Source organism: Grus americana, chromosome 3 (assembly GCF_028858705.1).
Source record: "Grus americana isolate bGruAme1 chromosome 3, bGruAme1.mat, whole genome shotgun sequence".
NCBI lineage: Eukaryota > Metazoa > Chordata > Aves > Gruiformes > Gruidae > Grus > Grus americana.
Window position 1 is genome coordinate 50,716,884 of NC_072854.1, and position 27,170 is coordinate 50,744,053.

General features: G+C 40.2%; 1 protein-coding gene across 5 annotated transcripts in view; it reads left to right on the forward strand.

The window, feature by feature from the left end:
- Window positions 1–941: 941 nt before the first annotated feature.
- The window catches only part of LOC129203961 (uncharacterized), a 93,161-nt gene continuing 66,932 nt past the window's right edge, over window positions 942–27,170 (forward strand). For 3 of the 5 annotated variants that reach the window (XR_008576222.1, XM_054819051.1, XM_054819053.1), the window contains exons 1-15: window positions 942–1,036; window positions 5,696–5,837; window positions 6,612–6,684; window positions 7,007–7,117; window positions 7,695–7,808; window positions 8,206–8,400; window positions 9,075–9,237; window positions 12,612–12,769; window positions 13,833–13,985; window positions 14,281–14,382; window positions 16,925–17,089; window positions 20,255–20,337; window positions 20,614–20,749; window positions 20,857–21,060; window positions 25,049–25,241. Coding sequence is in view for 4 of the 5 variants with exons in the window: in XM_054819051.1 (XP_054675026.1) it covers window positions 5,701–5,837; window positions 6,612–6,684; window positions 7,007–7,117; window positions 7,695–7,808; window positions 8,206–8,400; window positions 9,075–9,237; window positions 12,612–12,769; window positions 13,833–13,985; window positions 14,281–14,382; window positions 16,925–17,089; window positions 20,255–20,337; window positions 20,614–20,749; window positions 20,857–21,060; window positions 25,049–25,241 (1,987 nt within the window). In the remaining variant the exon portion in view is untranslated. Of the gene's footprint in view, window positions 1,037–5,478; window positions 5,838–6,611; window positions 6,685–7,006; window positions 7,118–7,694; window positions 7,809–8,205; window positions 8,401–9,074; window positions 9,238–12,611; window positions 12,770–13,832; window positions 13,986–14,280; window positions 14,383–16,924; window positions 17,090–20,254; window positions 20,338–20,613; window positions 20,750–20,856; window positions 21,061–25,048; window positions 25,242–27,170 lie in introns of those variants that run through there. The other 2 variants (XM_054819054.1, XM_054819052.1) reach the window with 2 other exon arrangements.

Sequence of the window (27,170 nt, forward strand, 5' to 3'; positions counted from 1 at the left end):
GGTTTTGAATAAAGGCTAGTAATGATGCATGGTCCTAATGGAAAGTTTGGTCTTTTGATCAGTAAGTTTTTCTCTGGCACCCTTCAAGAGAAAGGATTAGGAAAATTTTCAGACAATTAATTTAAATTTAGAATAAACTGGTACAATCTTCAACAGGAGTTGCTTGCATGAGCTTTTGGGGCGTGAGAGGAGGAGTTCATATGTACTAAACATCTTTATCAGGACTCTGGAAGACCAGGTTGTTCGACTGATATTTGGGTATGGATTTCCTATACTCTCTTAAATTGTATAGACTTCCTTCTTACTTATGGACTATCTCTGTCTTAGAAAAGCACATTGTATGCTTAAAAACATTTAAACACAGTTCTAAACATGGTATTTTCCTGGTATAGATAGCATTTCTGAGGTAGGTTTATGCATTTCTGGACACTGATACCAGAGACAAAAGAAAAGTAAGCATTTCTGCTATTAACATTTTCAGATTGTAGGTATTCTGCTGCCCCAAGATAAGCCTTTGCCACTCCTAGGAGGTAGTTCAATGATCTCTGAAGCTTTGTACCAGTGTGTGCGAGAGCAAGCGCGAAGGGCCTTACTGAGCCCTGAGGGGCCTAAAGCATTATATCTCATCTGGAGGTCCAGCCCTAGACAAAAACCATCAGGCATTGGATTGACAGAGAAAAATTGCCAGCAATTTGCCCCAAATACATAAAACTGTGTTGGAACGACTTTGCATGGTGGGCAGTGGCAGGAATGAGAGCAAGAAGCGGCGCAGGCTTGCGGCTGGGGGCTGGAGAGGCCATGGCAGCTCCCATAGCTCTGGGTTGCTATAGGGACAGCTGGGCCTGTCCGGGCAGGGAGCCGGCACATCAATCACCTGCTCCCTCTGTGTCTTGACCTTGTATTTGTGTTGACTATAGAAACCCAGGGAGAAGGGGCCATTTTGGGGCTGGAGCTGGAGCTGCAGAAGGAGGGCCCCAGCTCCTCTGTTGGACAAGGGGCTGTGGTGGAGGGCAGCAGCTTTGAACCGGTCAACCAGGTACTGGATGGGGCAGTGCTTAAACAATGGAAACCTTGAACAGTCAGTCTTCAAACTGTGTGTGCCGACAGGGGCTGTCCAGTCCCAGAAGAAAACTGCTCTGTTTGCCTTTCTGTGGGGCGAGTGGCTGGAGGGAAAAGGCTGAACCCAGTCCTGTCAGCAGCTGGGTATTCTGCATCTCTGCCTGCTTCGGAGGGGTGCAGGGAGCTGCAAAAGCTGTCTTGTTCAGAGCCAGGAGCTAGGATTTGAGAGGGGAAAACAGGAATGCATGATACGCAAACTTACATTAGTTGACAGGGGTACATCACGGAAGATTTCATTGTATTTTAGTAATTCTTTTGTGCTGCTTTTTTTCTGGAGCTTTTATTTGTGGGGTGCATGTGTTTTCACACACTAAAGCAAAGCAGATGTGCTTCAGCATGGGCTGAGTCAAACCGGATACAAAGGAAGTCTATCCCAAACAACTTTTCTTGCTTGAAGAAACACAGAAAATTTGTTTTCAGATTGTATCTTGGGAAGGTGGGTAGGGTAGGAGATATATTTATTTGTTTGTTTGTTTGTTTATTAGCATATTCACAGTTTGAGGCAATTGTCAATCATCTAAAATAAGTTTTCAAAGAAATAAATAGTAATGAATAATTCTGTAGAAACCGCAGTGGTGAAGTTAAGCTTGTGCACAAGCGTTGGTGTGGTTCAGCTCTGCAAGAATTAGGCAGGCAGATCGCAGTGAGTTTTGCTGGGATCTGAATGCTTCATGTCTTACACTCTAAAAAAGTTCTGGCCTGGAACCCCATAAACGTACATTTGGAGAAAGCACAGTGGTCAGAACAGGCTTCTTCACAAGAACAATATGTTTTGGCTCAATAAGTGCTTGCTCTACTCTTTTACAGATCCTTGTTTTGATTTATATCCTGTAGGATTTTGTTTGTCTTCTCAGACCAAACTGCATATTTCTCTTTTTATGAATGTTTTGAATGTAGCTATACATGGCAGCAGATAAAAACACACAGATAAAAACACAGTGATCACAAAAAAAGAGTAATTGGTTTATTTACTCAAAATCCAGGTTCTTTTACACTGAGTTATGCAAAATTGCCACAACAGATTTTTTTAGTATTTGAATTTAGGGTCATATTTTATGGCTAGACATTAAGGAAATTGGACAAAAGATGTAGGTCAAACAGTATAATTAAAAATACAGACCAGCAAATTGTATCCAACAATAGTTCACTTTCCTGCTGCTAATGAAATATGCTAGCGCAAATTAGTGGCTTGTTACTTAAGCCTGCTGGAAAGACTTTGTCCTAGTACAAAAGGCATTCAGTTTGAGCATGTGTTACAATCTTCTACCCAGTAAAGCTGGAGGTTGGACATAGCTATAAATCCAGTGTGTTCTGGGAATAGAAGCTGGCAAAAACACTCCCAGCAAAATAATCAGGGCAGGATCTTGCTGAGATTTGGATACTGGCTAATGTAACTATGTGCAGATGTTTATGTGGACCGAAAGACATTCCCAGAATAAGAATACTGTACAAACACACGATGATTTTTATAGCAGAAAAAAACAAGGCAGCGGGGATAATAAAACATATGCTGTTATTTCTGATGAAGCATTTTCTGTTTTCCTCTGCTTGTCTGTACTGAAGTGGGCAAGGCTGCCTCTACCATTTCTCCTGCTGGGGCCTGTTGAAGCTTCTGCAAGTCGTTTGGGTTGCGGCTCTGGTGCTTACCTGAAGGTCTCCATGGGCTCCCTGTGTGGGTCCTGTGGTCTCTCTTCTATCAGCAGAGAGAAGGAAGCGTTTCTGAAAGTGTTACCCTAACTAAGGTAGCAGCTAGAACAGGTCAGATGAATCTTAGCGCAAATGCCTCATTCTCTCGACCAACTACAAAGGGAGTCCAGGGTGATTCTGATGAAATGAGCTCTTTCCTCTGATTTCTGGGGATCCTGGGTTAGCTCTTCAAAATCTTCAGAAGTCCTGGGTAAGTCCTGGGCTGCTGACAGCCTGGGAATCCTGTGCATTTCCCTGCATACAACCATTTTTCCTCCTGTTTTTGTGTCAGCCTCTCGTGCATTGGCCTAAATGTGGGTGTCTGTCCTGAGAACACACTCACTGTAACTTCCCCATGATGAGTAGGGTCACTGAACTGAAAGTAGGAAATGGGGGGCTCAGTGTTGTGGGGTTCAGGAAGACACAGACTACTACAGGATTTTATTTTGCTGGTACTTAAGAGGACTTCCTTTTGCAACCTGAATTTATTTATGGGCAGCTTTACTATTTTGCCAAAAGTTTTGCTTTATACCCAGAAATGGTCATTTATATTCCCACTGCATCACTCTGCTAACCTACTTCCATGTTCTCAAAAAGCTGACCTAAGTAATTGCCATTAGTTTTACAGCCATATCTGAATTATTTTATTATTATTATCTGAACTCCACTGCCTGCAGAGTGGCATGATGTCTTTTCTCTTGGTTCTTTCTTATTTATATAGCTGAAGAACTGCCTGCTCTTGATTTTCCTTAGCAATTTTTAATTTAGCTGGTATTTCTAGCTTTAGTTCTGGGCTGCCCAGCCCTCTGATTTTTAATTTTTTTTTTTTAATTTTTTTTTTCCTGTTGTGGTTCTCTGCCTACTCTTGATGACTTTTTGGTTGGCTCCACCATCTTTGCTTCCAATCTCTTCCCCTTGCTTTTATTTTGAGGGCAAGTTCCAGTTAGCTTTTTACCATTGATTTTTACCAGCTTCTCCAATGTTAAAATCCTTGAGGTATTAGTTGCATTTGAGTTTTCTAATTGCTTTTATTAATTTCTCTAAATTAGGCCCTTTTGGATGTTAAGACTTTTACATTCAGGTCTGGTTTTGTTCTTCCATTCGAACTCAGATTACGATCTCTTCTCTAATGTTCTCACCACTGACCAAAACTGTGTGAAATATCATGTAGGTTCAGTGACTGATTGAAGACATTTGTAGAGCATGGAAGACTTTTCTTTTTTTTTAAGTATTAATCTAGTAAAAAATTTTATCTTCATTCCCCACAGTAAGTAAATCTAATGCTCATAGATTCCCTTTGACCTTTGAATGGTGCTAGCCATTCATAAATATCAATTCATTCTAATACCGGACTATCCCATAAATACTAGACTTTATCATAAATTCAGTCTTTCCAAAGCGTCTCATATCCTGCTGCCCTGGCGTGGTTGCTATTCTACCTTGTTTGTATTATGCTTATAGTATCAGCTTTTATGTCTTATGTTGTTAGTTCAAGCTCTTACATAGGCATCTGTTTGTAGTGTATAAATATACTGACTGCTTCTCATTGATTTCATCCAGTTCCCTGGCTGGGTTTAGTGAAATCTTTTCGTTTGATTTTTTTTTAGATAACACTTCCTTCCTCATTTTAGTCATCCTGTCCCCTGGTGTTTCTTTGTATCTCTTTTTACTTGAATTTCCTCTTCTCTCAGATGTGAAAATCATGTGCAGAGATTTGAATTCTCTGATTCCTTCCCATGGCTGCTTAGTTTGCAGCTCTTATTATCAGCGAGGCCATTCCCATAACAAGACACAGGGGTTTGTCCAAGGCCTTAGGATATGATCAACCAAGAAGAGCCCCCAAGAGGTACATCCTCCACTGCTGTATTCAGCCTCTTGACCATCTCCTGTGTTTGTCAAGTCAAACCTGTGACTGGACCAACAGCTGTTATCTTTCAGTGGTCTCATGAAAGAAAAAAGGAGAAACTATGTGCCCAGAGCAGCCGAACAGATTCTGCAAGCCATTGAGAAATAGATGCTACAGATGGTTGCGCTGTGATTGATTACAAATGAACTAGCCTCTTCTTCCCCTTTGCTTCCAAGAAAGAAATCCCAAATCTTTCTGCAATGACTTGCATTTTCCTTTAAAAAGACAATTTCCTTTTTTTTTTCTTTCTAATTGATTATGCGCCTCACTGACAAGTGAATAGAATAACTTTACTTCCAGATGTTGGGAAGAGAGCACAGCTACTTTAGAAATTCTCACAGAGCAAGTGTTTCCCATTAGAACTGAGTGAATTTGGTATTAGGGGATTATTTGCAGACAGTACATTTGTCAAAAAGTGGCATCTCTGGCAAATTCTTTCATTCCTTTTATTCTGGTCAACTTCAAATAATAGTTTCAGGTGAGAGAAATGGGAGAAAATAGGTTTTAAATGTCAGCATATTTTGTTTCAGAGAAAATGAAAGTAAAGTTTCAGTTCTTCTTCCATAAAATGTTTTATTCACCATGTCAAATTTAATGTTTAATTACCTAAACTTTCCAAAGTGTCCTTAAGAAACTGTGTGAAGGAGGGAGGAGATGGCATTTGTTAGTAGGATGCAGGAGGATACTTGAAAATTTTTGGCCCCAGTTTTTCTCCTATTTTCCTCATGCTGGCAATCAAAATGGGAAAAATCACATTCACCCAGTTCTGTTCCTGATATTAAAAGAAAAGTCTTCTTGTTAAAGGAGATGCTGAATAAACAATTCTTTAATGAGGTTGCTACATATTCTATATTGTCTATATAAGAGTGGGAATTTGTGCTTTTTACGTGCACAGTTCTCTAGGTCCACAGTTAGCAACTGATTTGCTCGAGAAAGGAGCTCCTTCTTGACTGCTTTGTCTTTTGGTCTGCCAAACTGAAATAGGCAAAATGGATGAAGTATACCAGATCTCTTCTACTGAGAAGGTCCAGCAGCTGGAACAAGAACTAGCAGCACAGCTGGCAGAGCTGAAGGCAGAAATAGAAGACAACAGGATACTCCTGGGAATACCGAGTAGGGCATACAGGTAACAAGAATTTGCTGGGAATGAAGGAGAGAGTGAGATCAGAGCAATGCATTCTATCTCTTCTTGGGTTTTTTGGTTCTGATACAAACGTTATGTGTCTATATAACTGTTCAATTTCAAGACCTGAATACACACATGGGAACCAGAAATAGCAGCTTTTTCATTGTGTGTCTACCACAGAATTACAGTTAAAATGGAAGAGAATGTCAAAACATAAACTAAATTGGTTTCACATTGTATATTGTAAGCAAAACTTCAAATCTCCCTAGCATGTCAAGTATTTCCTTCTTACAATGAAGAGGAAGTAGCTTCAAATGTAACGGTGGGATGGTCACAGAATGGTCACATATCAGGCAGCCACTCTTACTTTCCTGAGCGATGGTGAGATGCAAGCTATGACGGTGTAGCCAGGTTTGGCATTATGCTTCAAGGAAGCTGTAGACCACCTGGAGAAGATGTGGAGGAAAACAGAGGTGAAGAACACTTGACTAGGACACTTGAGACAAAAAGGAAAGGAGCTGGACTTATGTCTCCACTGCATTTTCTCTAGGTTATAAGTCCATAGGATTGACAAGCATCCAGGTGGACTTTTTAAGGCCTTTGACTAAAAAATAGAGGTGGAAAACAGTTTGCTGAAAAATGTCTGCTAATTAAATAACTTCTGCTGCTTTAACAGAGGTTTTCATACCATTAAACTCGCTTACTGTTAACTTCACTGCTTGGTTTATACCGCCTTGTATGTAACATCCTGTTGAACTTGCTTTTTTTCTGCAGTTCTGTTGCAATTCCAAAGGATGCATCTTATTTCAGAAAAGAAAGGGAGGTGATACTGAAGAAAGGCTTACAAGTGGGTAGCTAAAATGTACACTGGCTTAAAAAAAAACCAACCTCTTTACCAAGTGGTAACTGGAATTTAAAATCAGAGAAAGTGATATGTTTTTTGGAATCTGGGCCTGTAAAGACAGAATGGGAAGGGTCACGATGTTGTTTGCACGTTAGTAAAACAGCATAGCCTTTCTTTTATTTTAATAATAACGTGGACCTGGCTCTGCAGTGTTTGTTTATGTGACAACACCCAATTAAATTCAAAGCCTAAACATTTTTCTGTATTTACTTTTTTTTTATATATCCTTAAAAATAGATCTATTTAATATGTGCTCCATTTGCAGGTGTCAGAAGCAAAACCTCTTGTTATTCAGGCTGATGTCATGCAGAGGGAGTTAGAGAGCTGCTGGAGAAGCGAGTATACAGCGGCAAACTTGCCACTGCTGCTGCACCAGGTAGGGTTCCCACCTGCTGTGAAGATCTAGGAGCTCTTCTCTGGCCCAGCAAGTTGCACTGTGAACATTTGAAAATAAGAACGGTATAAAGCTCCTTCCTGAAAATAGGCACGAAAGCGTTAGCACTTGCAGTGTCTTTGTACAATGGGAAAAATTCCCCTTCTCTTTCTTTAAAGGACAGAAATCGAAGCCAGGTCAGAAAAGCTGGGACAAGGTTCTCCCAATTCCCTGATGCTTTTGTGCTGTTCTAGTACGTCTGTGTTGTGGGTTATTTTTATTTTCATTTTTAAAGTGGAGTTTAAATTTCTAGGTCCAGTGGACTGAATTCTGGCATTTTCCTTGTATTAACTGCTTTGTTTTCATTCCCACAATAATACTTCCACTGGGACAACTTAGGGAGAGCACCCTTCATGGATAAATATAACAGCACAGTGGTCTTTGATGACTGATTAACTGTTGTTTTGGTGTTATTCTCTGATGCTAATGATGATCTAGGCACTGCTTAAGTTTCCTATAATGTTAAGCTGCTGTTGTTTACAAAGGTGAGATTTGTTGGTTATTTCTGATTTTATTCAAGTTTTTTACAGACAGAATTACTCAGCTAGTCCAGAGCAAATATTTGCACATGCTTAGATGGAAGAGATTTTGTACGCACACCAGTGTTATGGAACAGCTTTATCCTCTCTATCAGGTAGGAAACAAAACCTAGGATCTAGCACATATGCATCTAGCACAGTAGCTGTTCATGAAAAACAAAGTGTTAACAATGGCTTTTTTTCCACTCAAATAAAAAGCTATTATCCTTAAGGGTAATTTATCTCTGGAATTTGTCTCTGGACATTCACTCTCAGCAATCTGCTTACGGTCAGTATTAGCTGCTGAGAGAGATTCACTATTTGGACTGAAATTCCCTTTTCCTCATTGGGTTGGAAATACCATTCGTAAGCATTTAGGAAGGAAATAAACCTTAGAGATTACTCTCGAACTAGGATTCCTCATGCAGTGGGAATGCAATGGCCTTCTAGCTAATAAGGGAAGAAGATGCAGAAATGCAAAAATGACAGTGTCTCTTTTATACACATAACCAGAAACGAATTAGTCACATCATGGAGGAATACAATGATGCAGTTCAGAGGGCTGCAAGACTTTCAGTGGCAAGGGAAAGTTTCCTGACAGGAAAGAAAAATCCGGTGAATGTAGTGACACAGGAAGATCTGATGATTTACACCCGGTGGTTAGTGTGTCACCTACACTCTCTGAAGGGCATTCACCATTTTCTCCAGGTAAGATGAGCATTTTTTGAACAGTGAAGTATAATTATGAAATAATTATGAATATTATGAATATTCAAGTCTTGGATAAGAAAGTAAACTGAGGAAGATCAAATTCAATGTAAAAGAAATTTAGAGGTTTGCAGGTAATGAGCTAGACTGTGTACATATGACTTTCAATTCTTTTAGCAGATTGTTTTTACTAGAAAGGAAATACTACAATGATAAAGCTGCATTTAGGTTAAAAGTGGAATACTGAGGTCACTGGGTGCAGTGTAGATAGTGTTGGGCTGCTTCGATTTGAGGAGATCCAGGAAGAAAAGGAGAAAGCTTGGAGAGACTTTTTTCTGTATTATTGCTGTGATGATGTTTTAATAGAGCAGGACACTATCAAGGGGCTGAGTCATCTCAATGAATAGTCTGTAGATTTGAGGAGTATTTGTTTACGTGTCACCTTTTGAAACCAAATCTGAATACTTCTGTATTTTATCTAGTTTCTTTAATGACTTTATTAAATGAGTGCTACAAGTCATTGACAGTGAGTAAACATCTGGAATTATACACAACGGATAACTAGGTTTGTTTTTTTCTCTTTTGTGTTTTATTTTATTACTAAATTTGCAACTGAATAGTTTGTATGCTTTCTAAGTGACTGAGAATAACAACAGACATGTTTTTATCTCCAGATTCTCCAGCATCTGCCTATTTCTCACAGAATAAATGTGGTTGATGAGAAATGTCCTGATGTGGTCCAAGACAACTGGGACAAATTAAGAAGTGCTTTTGACAAGAATTCAGATATTTTTAATATTGATTTGTTTCCCTGTTCAAGAGTTTTAAGAAGAAATGGTGAGAAATTATCAGCTTTCCTTTAAAACTACAAGTCCTACAGATAATGCATTTGTTGATGTATATTCTTTGAGAAAGGTCACCAATGCAAATGTTGCCACCCTTGGTTTGTATGCTTGAGAAATTTGGAGTGTGGCTTTTAAAGTCAGCAAGAATCCTGGAAATGTGGTGTCCAAATTCCTGAGTGCGGAGCCCTGAATCTGTGGCGGTTGCTCCTCTGGCCTTACTGTGCCCTGGGCTGCAGAAACTGATGGTTCAGAAGGATACTTACGGGATCAGCTCAGTGGAGAATCCAGGATATCGTCCTGATTATGCCAAACCTGAAACTCACCCTTCCAACTTCCTGCATGAATGTTATTTAAAATATTTCTGTGGGTGGCGTGTTTCTGGAGAAACTAAGAGAAAAGAGCTATTGTTTTAAGACTTGTACTGAAGTATCTCTAGAAAATGTCCTTGAGGTTATTTTCAAGTTCTATTTCCTTTTGAAGGAAGGGAGGGAGTGATGTTGCTTATGAGAGTTACCTATGTGAATGGTACAAGCAAGGCAGCATTCCTGTTGCAGAGTGTTTAAATCCTATGATTTAAGCTATGCTTTTACAGACAGAGTGGGAATGGTGTGGAACTGTAGGAGCTCACAGGATTGTCTCTGGAAAAGCACAACCCCTCTCTGGGGACGAGGCAGGGCGTATGGCTCCTCCTTGCAGTCCGGAAGTGGGCTGGCCAGGGTGGAAGAATGAAAAGGGGCTGTGACTTGTCCTCCCCATCTCCTTTCTCCACTGAAGATCTCCACCTATGGGTCTGAACAAGGGAGCAGGGCACAGCCCTGACCTGGAATGGCACTGCCCAACCAGTGACAACTAATTGAGAACAGTTCTAAGGAAAGTGCAGCTTTACCTGGGAGACATAAGGGGCCTTTAGCCCTTAGTTAGTGGTCTAACTAAGCTCTGAGTGGTCTAACTGGCTATGCTGGTGCAGCCCTTTTTCACTCCTTAGGCCCATGGAGGTCCCGTGATGGGAGATAGGGCAGCACTGTCCCAGGAGTACAGCGCTGCTAGTGTTAAGGAGCAGGGAGGGAGAGGAAGGTTAAACTCTTCTCTCCAAACAAAGCCTATTGAACAGGCCATGTTTTTCTCCAATGAGTGGGATAGGAGAGGGAGGGATGATCCATGATCTCAGATACAATGGGCTAATAATGTATGGAGAAGGGCACAAGACCTCCAATATGTTACAGAGTTCCTCAGAGCCATTCATTTTGCCATGGAGTAGACCCTTATTGATATTAAAAAGCAACTCAGAAGTGCCCTAACTCATTTTGATCTTCAATATCTAGTTATCTAATATCTGAGGAACAGTATCATATTACCATCATAAGCTTCATTTGTCTGCTGTCTAGATCTGAGCTTCATAGATGAAACAACAGAATAATTGTCTTGGTTTCAGCTGGGATAAAGTTAATTTTCTTCCTAGCAGTGGGTACAGTGCTGTGCTTTGGATTTAGGATGAGAATAATGTTGATAACACACTGATGTTTTAGTTGTTCCTAAGCAGTGCTTACACCAAGTCAAGGACTTTTCAGCTTTTCATACTGCCCTGCCAGTGAGGAGGCTGGAGGTGCACGAGAAGCTGGGAGGGGACATGGCCAGGACAGCTGACCCAAAGTGGCCAACGGGGTATTCCATACCGTATGATGTCATGTTCAGTATATAACTTGGGGGGAGCTGTCCAGGGGCCAGCGGACACCTAGCAGAGCCGGGGCAGGGTCTGCTCCTACCCCACCAGGGATCCCCGACCCACTGCCATGGGCCAGGGCAGGCCCACCTGGGGCTGGCCTGCTGCCTCCTGCTGCTCCTGGGGGGCTCGAGGAGAAGATCAGCACCTGAGTCATTAATAATAATAATATTAATGGTAAAAGAATATACAAAACAAGTGATGCACAATGCAATTGTTCACTACTGGCAGACCACCAATGTCCAGCTAGTTCCCAAGCCACAGTCCCAGCCCCTGTACAGCTTCCCCCAAGTCATTCCCTGAGCATGGTATGGAATATTCCTTTGGCCACTTTTGGTCAGATGTCCTAACCATGTCCCCTCCCAGCTTCTTGTGCACCCTCAGCTTCCTCGCTGGTGGGGTGGTGTGAGAAGCTGAAAAATCCTTGACTTGGTGTAAGCACTGCCTAGCAACAACTAAAACATCAGTGTGTTATCAAGGTTATTCTCATCCTAAATCCGAACCACAGCACTATACCCACTGCTAGGAAGAAAATTAACTCGATCCCAGCCGAAACCAGGACAATGATTAAATGAGACATTAAAATCAAAGCTGAAGTAAAGCATGGAATAGAAACAGAGAGGGCCCTTTATTGCTCAAAAGTGAGATAATAAATTAGATTACATGTAGTTCCACTAAACCCCAAGAGTTTTGCTGAAGTTTAGCAATCTGTCACTTACCTATTAGGATCTTTGTGTGTATCAGCGGTACCCACTAGTACTGGGTAAAGGAGAGTCAATTGACACTTATTCTAACTTTAAAAACTCTTTGGAAAAGTAGTAGCAGAGAAAGTGCTGCTGTTTGTTATGGCTTAGCCTAAGACAAAAAACCCCAAACAAACAAATGAGCCCCAAGTGTTAAATATACCTGTCAAAGAGCTGAAAAAAAGGGAAGAAAAGATGACAAAACTTACAGGAACATAACAGTTTTGGCTCTTCAAGGGTGAAGGAATACTGGTATCCTTCAAAGCTTTGAGCAAGCCTGAGATGAGGTAAAGAAGGAGGAGAAAATATTTCAGTTCTAAAAATAGGAGCTATGTTGCCAACAGACTCTTCAACACTGATACCAGGCCGAACTCAGCCATCCCCAGTATACGCTTGTTTCAGAAGTTTGTGATAGCAGCATCATGCCAGAATCAGATACCAAAGGAGCAATAACCCTGAAATAGTAACATATTTGAAGTTCTTGTGGCATGTGAAGATTTGGGAGGTGTGTGTGTGAGAAGAATGTTGTACACTCCTGAGCCAGGACTCTGTTCAGGCAGTAGGGTTTGTTAGCTGGCGTCCTTTCCATGCTAGAAGATAGGCACTCCTCCAAGGACCGTGGAGGTGTCCCGACCTGCAACAGCTGTTAGTCTTTCAGGGTCTGGCAGAAGACCCTTTCTTAAAAGAAAAATGAAAGTAAAAAAAATCCATAAGATGTGGGTTCCCCTCTCCCATCACATTCCATTCTCTGATGTATTTTTGCTTCAGGACAAGAAAAGGGAAATTACTTCATTGTGTGGATGCAAAGCAAAGGGCACTGACAACATTGCTTACAGTCATCTTACAGTCATGTTGCTTAAAGTGTTGATGTTCTCCAGCTGGTCTGATGATAGCTTTTTGCAGAATCCTGCCACAAGGACACTGGATTCACTTTGCCCCGGCACAGCACTGAAACTGAGGAGCTGAAACCTCTGCTCCAGCTTCTGCTTTCTCACTTTGGTATTGACTACAACCTTAAGGATCTCAAGAACTCAGCTGATGAGATGGAGCTCTTTTCCCTGGTAACTGAAATGTACTTCTCAATATTTAAAAAAAAAAAAAAGTATTTAAAAGTATGGAAGGAAGTTCCATTTATTGTAAGTCAGTGTTTTATGTCATGGAAAAATAAGATTTTGGGCATTTTTGCTCTTGACAGGAAGCAGCAGAAAGACCTGGCTTGTTCCACTAAGCTATAGAAACTGCTGGTGTTTGTATTTTCAGCATCGTGACCCCGAGTCAGTACCTTTGTTCTCCCAGCTCTCACTCGTGCTTTTTGTGTGTTTTTCTCGAGTTTTCCTGCCCGTGTTTGGTGTCTCCCCAAGCTGTGGTACTTCCACTAGAGGTCGGCTGTGACACACCATCACCCAGGACCTCACCAAGCCTCTGCAGCTCAGGGGTTACCAGCAGAAAAACGCTGGTTTTCATCTTTTCTGTCACCCGAAAGGCAAAACCAACCAAAAATCTCCACCATGTGTCCAGAGTCCAAAAGAGATGCATAGCTGTTAAATGTAAATAACATACTGCTTTGAAATACACGGCTCGCCTTACAAATCCCCCTTATATGAGAACAGGTGGTACAGCTGAAACGGACAAAGGTTTGGTTGCATAAACTGGTCTGTAAGTCTCTCATCACATTGACATTTGACTAGTCCAGCTGAACTCACTGAACTATCCGAGATAAGCACAGGCAGAGGTATTTACACAACTAGGCAATGATGTAAATTACCTTCATTGAAGTCTGGCAGTGGCTTATTCATTTTTGAACAGGATTATCTAAGAACATCTTCTAGGCTAATGCTATTCCTACCAAAGCCAGTGATAATAAATTTGCTATTGACTTTGGCTGAAAGACAGTGTTTCTGAAAATCCTGATCTTCTTTTTGGATGCTCCAGAGTTAACAGCCAGGTGTTTTATTGCATCTGCTGGAAAGGAAAGAAAACACAGGACCAGAATGTCTCCTTTGTCACTTTATTACTCTGTTTATTTTTTTTTTTTCAGCTGATAATACGCAGTATTACTTTGCTATAGGATTTAATATCCGGTTTGGGAAATTTATAACACTCCCATCTCCTTTTATGCTTTAGGTTGTCCAAAAATTTAGAAGCGTCTTCTGCAAACAGCAGATGATGAGAACATTTCCAGTTTATGACGCAGAGGTTTCTAGGTCAGAAAACTGGGGCATGTTAGATCCAGCCAGGGCTTTGAAAAAGAGAGCCAACTGGATCCCTTTTTTAAAGGTAATTATGAGGAACTTTCCTTTTTCAGTTGTATTAGTCCTAACCAGTCTTCATGATATACCAAGATACATTTCAGCATTAATGTCTAAAATGTTTCTTTGACAAATAGAGTGATGATTTTTTAATAATTCAGGCTTTATCAAACTACTATATTTTTGTATAGTCAAGAGCCCCTTTTCATGTCTGTTGAAAATAAAAAGTCAATGTATTGCGCTTTCATTATTAAATATTTCCTCCTATACCACAAGCATGTAGCAATATTAATAAGTTTTGCGGTTACTTTTATGTCAACCAGATTAAGCCTAAAGTAGATCCCTGGCAGCAAAAGCTTCTGATAAAACTGAAACAATGGAAAAAAGTGGATAAACTAATGGACCTTCATTCAAAATTTGTAGAGGTAATAAAACTTAAGGTGATTTAATTTATAGTTATTTTAATTTATTTATTGGACACTTCCAGGGAAATTGAAATGTCTAAAGAAGAGTTGCCTCAGGTTTATGTATCATGTGTATATGCCCGAATTCATTAAAGGCCCATTACTAAGGTGCCATAGAGAATTTTTCCCCCCTCTTTCTCAGTTTAGTGGTTTCAAAAGGCAGCTTGAGCACTTGCATAAATATTCAAAAGCTCTGAAGTTCACCTAATGCAGGTTAAAATCAGCCCTGGAATTTGTGTCAAAGCGATTGCTCAGAACAGCTTTTTTTTCAATGTGACCAAGGTTCAGACCTGTGCTCAACAGACAAGGAGAGATGCTCCAATACTGAGGTAGAAGTCTAAAACTTGGTAGGGCACAATGTACAGATTGCTTGTGCCCCAGGGAGAGGTTACTGAGTGTCTCTATTTTGGTTCTAGCTTCACAGGTTCTCTTGATTCTGATGTTATATTGCCATTTTTGCCCATTTCGAGGATGTCCTGCAGGACAGCTCTGTCTGTGCTGCCTGCCATCCAGCCTCCCTGGAAAAATGGCAATATGCATTCACAGATCAGGCCTGCTTTGCATCCGCAATGAGCCTGAGGCACCCTTAACACCTCACATCATTGTCTTGCAAATGGTGGTCATCTGGGAAGAGTAGTATTCATTTCTCCTAACTCCATCTTTATTCACCAAATGTACCCTGCTGGGCTGACTTGCATATGCCCAGTAAGCTCTGCTCATTCAGGCCTGCTGCAGATGCATGGATGAACTGCAGGGTGTGAAAGGGCTGCTCAGGTGTACTGGTGTCTTGCCACATTTTTCCAGTGAAATTTTAGCAGATCTGATATCCTCATCTGGAAAACTGGTCTAACAGGAGTTCTCTGCCTCTTGAGGATGAGGAGAACTAATGCAATTAAGATGGTGAACTACCGCTATAGGACTGGATCTGTATAAATATCTCAGCCACCAAAACTGATCTGGCAATCAGAGGGTGAGATTACTGCCTCTCATCCCCCGGGTTAGCCTGAAGCACTATGAACAATAAGGACACCTTGTAGTTCAGCTCCCAGTTTTACACAGGAACCAGAAAATAAATCCCTTCTCTGGCCCCTGTGTGCCCTCCTCTATCAATAATCACATTCCTGCTAAATGGAAAGTCCTCAGTGAGCTCTCTTTCTTTCTTTGGTACCCAGGCAGTGTTGGGTACAGCAGAGCAGCCTAAGCGATGTCTCCAGCTCACGTGAGGTTATTTCAGCCCTGAAATGTCACCAGCCTCCTCATTTCCATAGGGTTTGATATTTAATTTAAATTTTTATTAAAGGCTGCTTGCTCCCTTGCCCCACCTCTCTTTAATGATTTTTTCCCCTCCTGTTTTAATCAAGGTTCCATTTGTTTTGAGTTTTCATCATATTTGTTCAAAACAGATGATAAAGAGGAGTCCTATAAAACTCCTGGTCTTAATCCCCTTGGAATTCCTATCAATGCTTTGCTAGAATTCATATCAACAGAATTTTACTGATGCCAATAACTGCTAAAGCATGACCATGTTCTTCAAATTGTACTCTGATACAAGTGGCAATTAAAAAAAAATCCTGCAAAATTAGATATGTTTTTTAAAAATTACTTTTGTACTACTTCTAATTTTGTTTAACCTGGTTTTTGGCAGTACTCTCTATATATGTAATCTCCCTGCTTCCCATTTAACATTCATTATTTACTTTCGTGGGTCTCACAAAGCATTTGAGAGAGACCTCTTTTTAAATTGCAGAAATCAGAAAGTGGATGTGCAGGCTTTGCAGCTGAAGTTGGCTTTACAATATTTTAAATAATTGAATGGATTTGATTTTGATGATACTCTTAGAAAGATTAGCCATTTACAGTCTTTTATAGTCCTTTTTTTTTTTTTAAATTGAGGACTGAAATAAGCTTTCTTCTACGATCGCTGTTTTCAGACCTTTTCCCCATGCCAGATATTTCACAGAGAAGCCATTCTTTTAAATCTTGCCACAGCATGTAATATTTCTGGAAAGCTTGGGCGAAAGACATCATCACTACCACTAACAAAAGTAAAAATGGCTTTGCAGCTCACTGAGACAATGAAAAAAAGATCATTCTCATTTTTTTTTTTCATAGTGGCTTGCTCACCAAATATGATATGTTTGGGTTTGGTTAAGAAACATGTAGACCTCCTTAAGGGTGAGGGGTAACAGGAAAGGAGAGAGGGGATTAACCAGTAGTCCCTCCCCTCCATAAATCTCAGAAAAAAAGTGCTTTCATATTCTTTCTTATACAGTGTATTCCCTCCATATGCTGTGACAGGCAAGTCCATTTCTACATTTTCACCTTGGAGAGGGGGCAGCAGACAGTTTTCCCAAATAAAGGAGAAGCAGTAACAAGCAGTGCTGCAGGTGCTCCCTCACTAGATGCTCTGAATTGACCCTGACTCTCTGTGGGATGGGGGGTGGCACGCTGACTCATTTGCCTTGTGAATCTTTTCTCTGTATTTGATGGTGTTTGAAACAAGGTCTCAGACATAGAGAGGGTGATGGAGGGTCTCCAGGAACACGTGGCAGTGGTGTTTGAACCACGTCCTGCACGGTCAAGTTCTGCCACTTCTGCTTATGCCTCAGGACAGCAGAGCTACGATCATGTCTGGAAGGAGATCTATGCCTGCACTGAGCTCCACCAGGTATTTAGAAGGGGAAATGATGAATAATGATCAAGTAACATGTCAGCACTGATAGAGGGCTCCTCTAACAGATTTCTGTTTGGATACCAATGTTCCTCTTTTTCAAAATTCAGTCTCCTGCTACTGCTGCGAAGCAGGACCTGCCCAGCTGCAATGTACAGTTGCATGCCCAAGATGCATAATGATGTTCTCTCCTCCTTGGGGCTCACTAGCTGCTGTGCAGCCACTGGTCTAGTCATAGCACGAGCAGGGTGAGATTGTACCTACCTAAAAATAACATGTGTACATGCCTGTAGCAGAGCTGGGGTGTGAATTTGGCTGCAAGAAATGGAAGCATGCCTAAGTATTTACAGGAGAGTGTGGTATTAGGGAATGGGTTATCATGTGTGTTGGAGGCCATCCAGCAGCTGAGCACCTGTGAACCTGATAGCAGATGCCTGCTTTGTACAGCAAAAGCATGTTCCACCTCTCGGGGAGGAAGTGGTGATGTGAGCATGTCCTCACAGAGGTTTAGAACCCGTGAGAGATCTTCAGGTTTTGTAGAAGGGAAAAAAACCTGCCACAAATGGCCTAACTGTCAGGGTAGTGAGTGAGAAGTAGGACCTACCTCTCTGGTATCTGGTGAATTTGTAGTAACTGTGCCATGCCTTATGTGGCGAGCTCTGTGACTAATCTTCTGAATTTGAAGGTATCCCTTTGATGAAGATTGACTTTGATTCCCTATTTCTTTCTTGCCCTTCTGACTCAGAAGTTGTTCATGGCTGCTGCCTTAACAAGTATAAAAGCATTATGCATAGAACTATTACATCTCAGAAGTTCCTGTATCTGCATCCCAGTGCTTCATTTGGCTCACTCTACCTGTGCCGGCCTGCCCACACCAGTGGGCCCTGGTGGCAAGTTAAGAAAAGGCTGAACAAACTCCTTGCTCCGCTTTGGTTTTTTAAAGAGGAAAATTCTCAGCTCCTGGGGCTGGATGCAGCACCAATGTTAATGAGAAGTTCTTGCACCCCTGCTCTTGGCCAGGACCAAGCAGGGCAGCGAGTGACAGAGGAGCAGGGGAAAGGTAACAGGGGGAGAAAGACAACATTTAGTCTCTCCTCATTCCCTCTTTCCAGCTGATTAGTGGGCCCCAAGCCTGATATCAACTCTGTGTTCATAAACAGAACCGCATTTTTCTCCCAGGAAAAGCTCTCACATGTAAAAACATACAGTTCTTCCTACCTCAGGCTGACCCTGACCAGGAAATATTTGATTACTTAATGAAAACTTCAGGAAAAAGAACCAACCAACATTGGGTTGACTCATACAAGCTACATGATGATTAATGAAAAAAAGGAAAAAACCCCATGATTGCACTGTACATCTTCTGTCAAGTGCTCTGAGTTCACAACTGGGTTGGGAAAGAGTACCTATGGGGGGGCAATGCAAGGGACATGACTGATCTCAGCAGCATTAGGTTAATTGAAAACCTAATTTTGAAACAGTCTAGTCATGATGCTATAGCAAAGCTAGAATTAAATCCTTCACAAAAACAAACGCTGTCCACATGTCGGTGTTTTTTAAAAAAAAATTCAGTTGCTACCATTTTTTCTTCATTTTACTGGCATTTTTCAGACAGCATTGTCGATATCTCTTTAAAGCAGAAATTTTAAGTGGAAATGCTTTATCCCATGCCTAGTACTTACACTGATTGTGATATTTAATAGAGCTGTACAATTAATGCTGTTAATTCAGGAAAATATATTTTAATTCTATTTGACCTCACATTATATTAAGTAATAGAGATTGAAGGACCTAGTTTTTCTAAAATTTAAGAAATTAGACCTTTGGAGTCAATGAGGACAGGATGAATGAGGATGATCATGCTTAGTAAGGATAAGAAATCAGTTAACAGATAATCTATCATTGCAAGGATTATGTAAAGAATCCATTGTGTGACAGTTTGACATCAAGATTTGTTTGGCTTGAAGGAATTTTTTGAGACAATACATTCATGTCAACTTTCAAATTTATAGAACAGCCAATGTAGTCCTGAGTTTATCTGTGTCACTTCTATGAGTAATTTTGCTAGGATGTCTCATGTTGAGCAGGATAAATTTGACAAGCACCAATTTGTAGAGATACATTAATAGGATTTACTCTAATAAATAAAAAAAAATAAATGCCAAAATCAATGCTATAAAACCCTTAACTCACTGAAAAGAATTCCAACTTATACCATCCAAGTTCAAATGAAGTGATAAAATAGATTGGGACAGAGAAGTGGGTTAAGAGGACAAATTTTTCTTGTATACTTGATTGTCTGAGGAAATTAATTGGATGACGCCTAGTAAATCACTGACCATAATGTTCTGCAATTAATAAATATGGTGTGACTCATAGCAATCTTCTCATTTACACTGGTACTAATGCCAGCTTAATTTCACGGATGTTGGTGGAGTAACTCCTGATGCATGTGAGAAGGCCTTGATGGAGTTAGTAGCAAGGCAGGTATAGCTGTTTTCCTGCTTGCTGCTCTTCTGCTACTCTTTGTACTACAGGGCTGGGTGTGCTGGAAAGGAGTGATGAAAAAAAAAACCCAAACAAGTATTGAATTTAATTTTGCAGAATGTTAGCTAGGGCATTTGATATATCTGCTTGTGTTGGGGGTGTTGTGTATACATCACAGTAAAACTTTTCTATGGCCTAGTCTGATGTTAGTTCTTTGTTACTACACTATGATTTGGCTCCATGCTCATCCTATGATTTGCTGGAGTCCAGAAATCATTTTTTCTTTTATGGCAGGAGGAAAAAGGACGGACTAGGAGGTCAGACATGTCACTCGCCATAGCTGGGTTGAGGTTTTGATGAAACAAACGTTCTGAATTTCTTTGGAAAAGTTTCTCGGTCTGACCCTTACTACAGCCTTGTCTTTGGAGCAAGGATAGCTCTTTCATACAGCCCAGGGACTTTGTAAGGATAAAACACTAAGGATTGGAAAGCAATCAAATATTGTGGAGTTATATACCATGATAATTTCACTGCTGGCTGGATTATGAATTTCATCCAGTATGGCACTTCCTTTCCTTTTTTCCTTTTGTCATGATAAAGCCTATGCATAAAATTGTCAAATGAGAGTCATATGCATACTCACCACGCAAATTTTTAACTGTGTGTTGGAACTAGGGACTAACTGCTGAGGATGATAACACAGCTGTGGCTCACAGTGGGAAGCCTTCAGCATCTTTCAGAAAGAAGAATGAAAGAGGGTAAAAAATTATTTATATGTATATATATATATGTGTATATTTAATAAAACCTGAAAGAAGGAAGAAAAATGATATCAACCTACTGTTTCTCTGACAGAAGCAGTAGTGCTATCCTTTTCCACTATGCCGTACCACAGGTTTCCATGACAGTCAGTCCCGTAGGCAGCAGCAGCCTTCTCTTAGACAACAGACACAGCAAAACTGTCTATTTTAGAAAGGTTTAGAAATCTCCTTGAGTTGCAAAAATGTAATTACATTTTTTCTGTCTGGAATAAGGTATAGTTATGTGGGCACCTTACAGCTGCTAGGATTAGAAGATGACACAGCAACTCCCCACAGGGAGCACGTGGTGAGGAGAGGAGCCTACTTGTCCCTTCTTTTCTTACGTCACCTGAGACTCCGGGAGCTAAAGGTAAAAAAACTCAACATAAAAGGTGTAGAGATCAGAGTTAATTTTTTTAAGAGGGGGGCTATCATCCAACTGAAAATGCAACTGTGGTTTTCTCGGGTTTGTTTCAGCGAGTATGCCTGGGGATCCTTAACTACTTCAGGTCTGTGGAGAGAAGCTTGACGATCAGTACTGCTGGCCTCTCCTTCAAGGCTGGTCACCTAATTCCCAGTGCAGAAGACACCTCCTGGGTCAGTGCTGCCAAAGGAGGCACTGGTGGGTTTGGTGGCCTAAGGTCACAGCCGTATATCCACTACACACCAGCTGACTACAAGGTGAGGTACCAACTAGCCTTTAGTCTTCCAAAAAATGTGCTTCAACAGGAGTACCTAATGCAGTTCTCTCTTCCATGCAAGCTACATTGTGATCGATTGCTGAATCATTTGAGGAATTCAGTGTAGCTTCTTTCTCAGAACCACGACTCACCTGAACAGACTAAATACCTGTCTCTACCAGCGGTCTGTAGCAAACCTCTGAGAAACTTCAGACACGTAGAAGTGTAATGTCAATACCGCCTGCCAGATAAACATTTACTTAGACCGGTGCTGCTGGCTGTGCTTAAACTAGGACCTTCGTAAGTGTGGGATTATCACACAGAGTAGATGTTTCTGAGAAATCTGAGGCATTTTGCAATTTGTGGAAATGCTTGTTTAAGTAACTCCAAATGACTTCTAAAATGTATTATTCAGATTTAGGTAGACTTTAGGACTTAATTGTTTTTTAACCTTGGACGAAGGCATGTGGCTGAAGTGATATAATTAGTACACTTAGCTTCACAGATTGGAAAAATAATAATTCTAATTAAATTCCTAAGGTTTATCAAACTTTCATTTCCCCAACTTCTTTGTAAAATATACTGAACAGAATTAACATATTATGCTGACATTAGTGGTTTGATGTGATATAGTATTTTGTCTTTTGAGTTGTAGAATTTCCTTGCAGCTCTGCTACCTAACACTCATCCCAAAGTGCTCATGTAGAAAGCCTGAAGCACGATAATATTTTAATAGGACTTTTTTCAACATTTTGAGCTCACATTTATTTCTCATGTACTGAAAACTTGTTTGGTTGGGGGTTTTTTCCGTAGAAACACAGAACCAAACACACAAGCCACTTCATAGAATTGTGGCTAGAACCAAAAAGGAAGTCGGCTTCCTGCTCCCATTTGTTGCTTATATTAAGACTTCAGGCCCTCCCCTCCAAAAAAAAACCCCCAAAACCCAAAATAAAACAAACAAACAAACAAAAAAAAAACCAGAAAAAAATTTCATGTCCCTAAACATAAAAAAATCTAAACCTGTTTGAAAAGAAAATGTGTGGGGAGGACATGGAATTGATGATATTTTTAAGGTATCTTTAGTTTTATTTCTAATATGGCCATATTTATCCTTTAAAAGTCTAATCAATTAAAATTCCTAAATGAAACGCTACTTGGAACTAGAAAATTGTTATTTTCTACTTAAGAAATGTTGAACTGGGTGGTCCATCTTCAAATTTTCAAGTCAGAAAAAGTAATTTAAAAACTTATGTTTTCCGATGGGAGGTGTCAGTTTTCCTAGAAGCAGGCGTGGTGACAAAGTCTCCTTTTGATCTCTGCATAATATACCTTTATTTTCATCCCCTTTTTTTCTGTTGCAAAAGAAATGATACAAAGATCAATCCTGACCTTCCATCAAAGTACTCTCTGATCTGGAGATGAGCTATGAAATACTTCAGAGATCCCCTAGCAATAAGAGAGACATTGTTTCTCAGTGGCCTCTTTCCCCTGGACTAATGAATACACGTGGATATGGATATATATGCTTGAACTTCAGCTAAAGTTAGATAAATATTTACTAATCCTATTACAGTTTAATTGGCAACAAATTTAGAAGCAGGGGCAACAGTATTTCCTTAACAACAGTTTCTAATGTGTTTTGGGGTTTTTTTAATATACTGCACAGATTGTCTCTCAAGAACTGAAACAATAATAGAGCCATTTTACTGACAAACTAATTGAGACCTATCTAACATACTCTCTGGTGCATGCTATAAACCTGAAGCATATGGCATTGTTTTAAAAATACTTTTAGTATCTAGTCTGTGCCCAAAATTGGAGATGTACCTGTGTTATGAATCCCTCCACACTGTAACCTGTGAGCCCATGTGATGGCTCAGCTCACAATTTGCCTGAAACAGATTCTGAGGCAGTGTTGCACCCTCCCTAGCAGACTGCTTGGGATGGAGATCACCAGAAGCATGAGTTCCAATGGCCCTGCAAAACAATGCATGACATTAAATTAAAACTATTTTCTGTCCCCTGTTGAGATTCTGCTTGGAAGACAGTAGATAAAATATATGTAGGTGCATTAACTGTTGCTTTATAACCCAAACGGGATTTGTTAAGCCCCAGTAAATCTGAGCAGAGCTAGAGGAGGAAAGCCAAAACCTGCAGGCAAAAAACATCGCACATAAATATCCAGTTACTTGATTTGTTGCTATAGATATATAACTGGGTATTAACATTTTTTATAGGCATAAGTAGTATTTAGAAGGCTTGGGTAGTCTCTTTAAAATATGGTTCCCAAAACAAACACGACAGGGAGAAAATCTTCATTTCTTTTTGGTTTTGTTTTGTAAGAACTCTCCAGTTTTGTAGTCACATGCCCCTTCTGCAGAATACAGTGGTCTTGACTGAGATTTTTAGGAGTGGGACAGAGCCAGAATCACCAGGAAAAAATTCAAGAGCTTGAAAGTGGAGATATTTCAATGAAAGTTTTCCATAAGGATGTTTAAAACCACAACTAATCCCCCTCTTCTACCTGCTATGGTGAAGTCAGCCCAGTATTTGCTCAGTTATTTACCTAAATCAAGTTGAATTTAATTTTTCTATAAAGGGCTTTGATTTAACCTTTAGCAAATTCTGCACCCCATCACTAGGATCGGTGAAACAAATAGTCTGTTCATAAGAATAAGGGAAGAACAGATAGTGCAGAACACCGTATCAAAAAAAGGAAAGGAATCTGACCAGGCTGATCCAACATTATATTCAAATTAGGTGTACATATTGCAGGGCTGCCTCATTAACTTTATGGTAAAGAATGAATTCTGATCCAGCACAGATCTGTGAAGCTGATCTGGCAAGCTATTCTTCCCAGTATATCTAAGTTTGACTAAGATTTCCATGACTAAAACAAATACCTTTTCCTTCATCCTTTCTTTTAATAGAATTTGAGACATCTAGGTGCTAGCAGGTAAAGTTTGGGTAGCATTGGGGATCTTGTAAAGGCAAATGTTAGGAGACCTAGTGAAAGGAGGAAGTCTCAATACATTGTGCATCATTATTTGGTACCGAAGTGCGAACAAAGGTGCATTACATACCAGGAAATAATAAAAACAAAGAGTGGAAAACGAGGAGCTTGAATTTGTTTGCTAGCTTCTTACAAGAACCGTTTTTAAAGTCTTCTATGGCTATACCCCTGTACCAAGTGTTTGTTTACACTGGGAGATTAACTTCTGTAATTATACACCTAGAGATAGATGTGTGTAATTCCCTATGTGGCACTCCTAGTCAAGAAACAGAATATTTTGAAAGCTAACACCACTTCAGCTGACTGCAGTACTGGATTCTTGCCTGGGGTGTTACCAACCTAACTAGTGACTCACTGCCAAAGTAGATGATTGTCTTTTAAAGACGTTGATGTTTTTTAGAAAAGTAAGATCATTCTTAAGCTATTCTATTGAACAAGTGCTGCTGTCACAGCAAGCTGGGACATCACTCAATGGGCGTTCCTTTTAATTAGTTAGCACTAAGTCTTTGTGTTTGTGAGCTTGTCTCCAAATCTTGCAAGTGTAACTTATCCAAGACGACTTTAAAAAATATGTTGATTTCGTATTTGTATATCAGAATTTAAGACACTTTTTGCCAAATTTGAGCTAAATTAGAAAAAGGGGAAAAAAACCCCCAACTTGGTTCAAGAGCTAGTCTTCTTGTTTTGATGCCTTCTTGATGCTTTTTATGGATTTAGATGCCTGAGGGAAAAACTAGGCACAATAGAAATTTCTTACAGTTTGTCTTACTCCATGACAGTATAAATGAAGCCACAGTGTAGGTGTTACCTGTGAAAAATAATACTTTGGCAATATTTGATTTTACTGTTCTTTGCTACTGACAAAAATACCATGCTCCTAGGCCAGGTCTACCCTTAGATATGTTGATTATAAAGAATTGCAGTCCTTGCAGAGCTGACTGCTCATATCTCTGTCTCTCTTTTCACGGCACAGGTCCACAGTGCTCAGTTCATGGAGTTTGCAGAGGTAGAAAACCATGACGACTTTCACACTAGTGAAGATGGATACATTCACACACAGGACCAGCGAGGGGCTTACATAATATATGATGTGGCTTTAGAGGACCTGAAAGAGCTTGAGAACCAGCTGCTGCTTGTGGCCAGCCAGTACATTGAGAAAGATAAAAGTAAGCTGTCTACAGGTCCAAAACACCTGTGATAATTTGGTTTCCTGTTTTCAAAGTAGGCTGATCCTATGACTTCTTGAATCATTGCTGTACTTCTGCAAGACCAAGTTCTAACTGGATTTTTGGAACTTTTCTTTATCCTCCTAGTTAGCTAAGTGATGAATGTGTTACAAAGACCTAACTGAGCATGTGGAATTGCTTGTCACATGTTGTTAATGTCACAGTTTTGCACCTATTCAGGGTCATAGACACCATAGTTATCCTGTAGGGGAAAATAACACAGAAGGGACATTTACAGATATAGTTAAGTAATACAATGAGCAAGCACATCTTCAAGGCAGAGAGAGAGAGAGTCAGAAAAGAAAAATGTTAATTGTTTCTGAATGTCTTTGAATTAATGCATTGGATTGATTTTCTGCAGAACTAAATCTACCTCCCACCACTTGTAAACTTTTCTCAGTTGTAAATAAGAAGCTGCAAAATACTTGATGTTTCAGACTTCCTTTTTTCCTGCTGCTTTTTTTTTTTAATAGTAGGAACTGAGTTGAGAAAGACTGTATTACAGATTTCTACAAAGAGCAGCTATACTTCTAGAATAGTGAGGAGGAAGAAGCTTTTAATTGTAGAGAGTATGGGGGGAGGGCCCATGATTCTATGAAAACAGTGAATAAATGCCACAAACAAGTATGATATTCAGGGAATGGCACAAAATATCTCTTAAATCACTGGAATTACTTTCTGTATTCATAGAATAATGTTTTTGATGTTTTAGTATGCTTCCCTAAAATTGAATGTTCTGATAGAGAATGCAGGGCAGAGCTGAGCATTAAGATGACTAAAAAAGCCTTTACAAACCTATGAATGCCTAAATGTCTGCTAGGAACTCCTTTGAAGTCACCTGAAGGTCCTCATTGTGGACCTTTTCCTGGAGCAGCTTTCATATGAGGAGAAGCTGAGAGAGCTGGGACTGCTCTACCTGGAGAAGGCTCAGGAAGGATCTAATCAGTGTATATAAATACCTGTTGGGAGGGAATGAAGAGGGAGCCATACTCTTCTCAGCAGTCCCCACTGAGGCAATGGGTACAAACTGAAACACATGAAATTCCATCTGAACACAAGAAACCCCATTTTTACTCTGAGGGTGATCAAACACTGGCACAGGCTGCCCAGAGAGGTTGTGGAATCTTCATCTGTGGAGATATTCAAAACTTGACTGGACATAGTACTGGGCAAGCCACTCTAGGTGACCCTGTTTGGTAGCAAGGTACTGGATGACCTCTAGAGGTCCCTTTCAACCTCAACCATTCTGTGATTCTGTCATGACAGGAGGCAGCCTACTGAATGAGGTAGGGTAGCCTGGTAGGCTGGTATAGCAGTTCCTGTGTTTATATGTCACTTCATTATCACCCTCACACAGCACACTTGAGGACCGATATGTACAACCTGACCTAGCTCCTTATGGTCCTTCTCGTTATGGTGTCTTTCTGTGTGCCACGGACACAAATGCTTTTAATTCTGACTTCTTCGGTGATCACGGACTTCAAATGACTCCCTTGTTCAGTTTTTGAAAAGTAAGACTCTTAAAGTCTGGACCTGAAGAGTAGTTGTTGAAGCCTCTTCTATTTACCCCATGGCTGATTTTTAACTCTGCAGCTCTAAGCATTTCAGATTCACTCTAATTGATTTATCATTTATTGTCAAAATTAGCTCTAATTTAGATAGTATCACAACCAAGAAACCAAAAGATGATTTCTTTAAGGATTTCTCATGGGCTGCTATTGTAGAAACATTCGTAGTGATATTTTCTTTCCTTTGCAGTAATTTTTAAATTATGAAGACTGACTTTTCTAATAGCAAGCCATCTGATAAGAAAGCTCTCCACTGGGTCTGCACTCTGCTGTGCTATGTCTCTTTGTAAAAGTTGTCTTT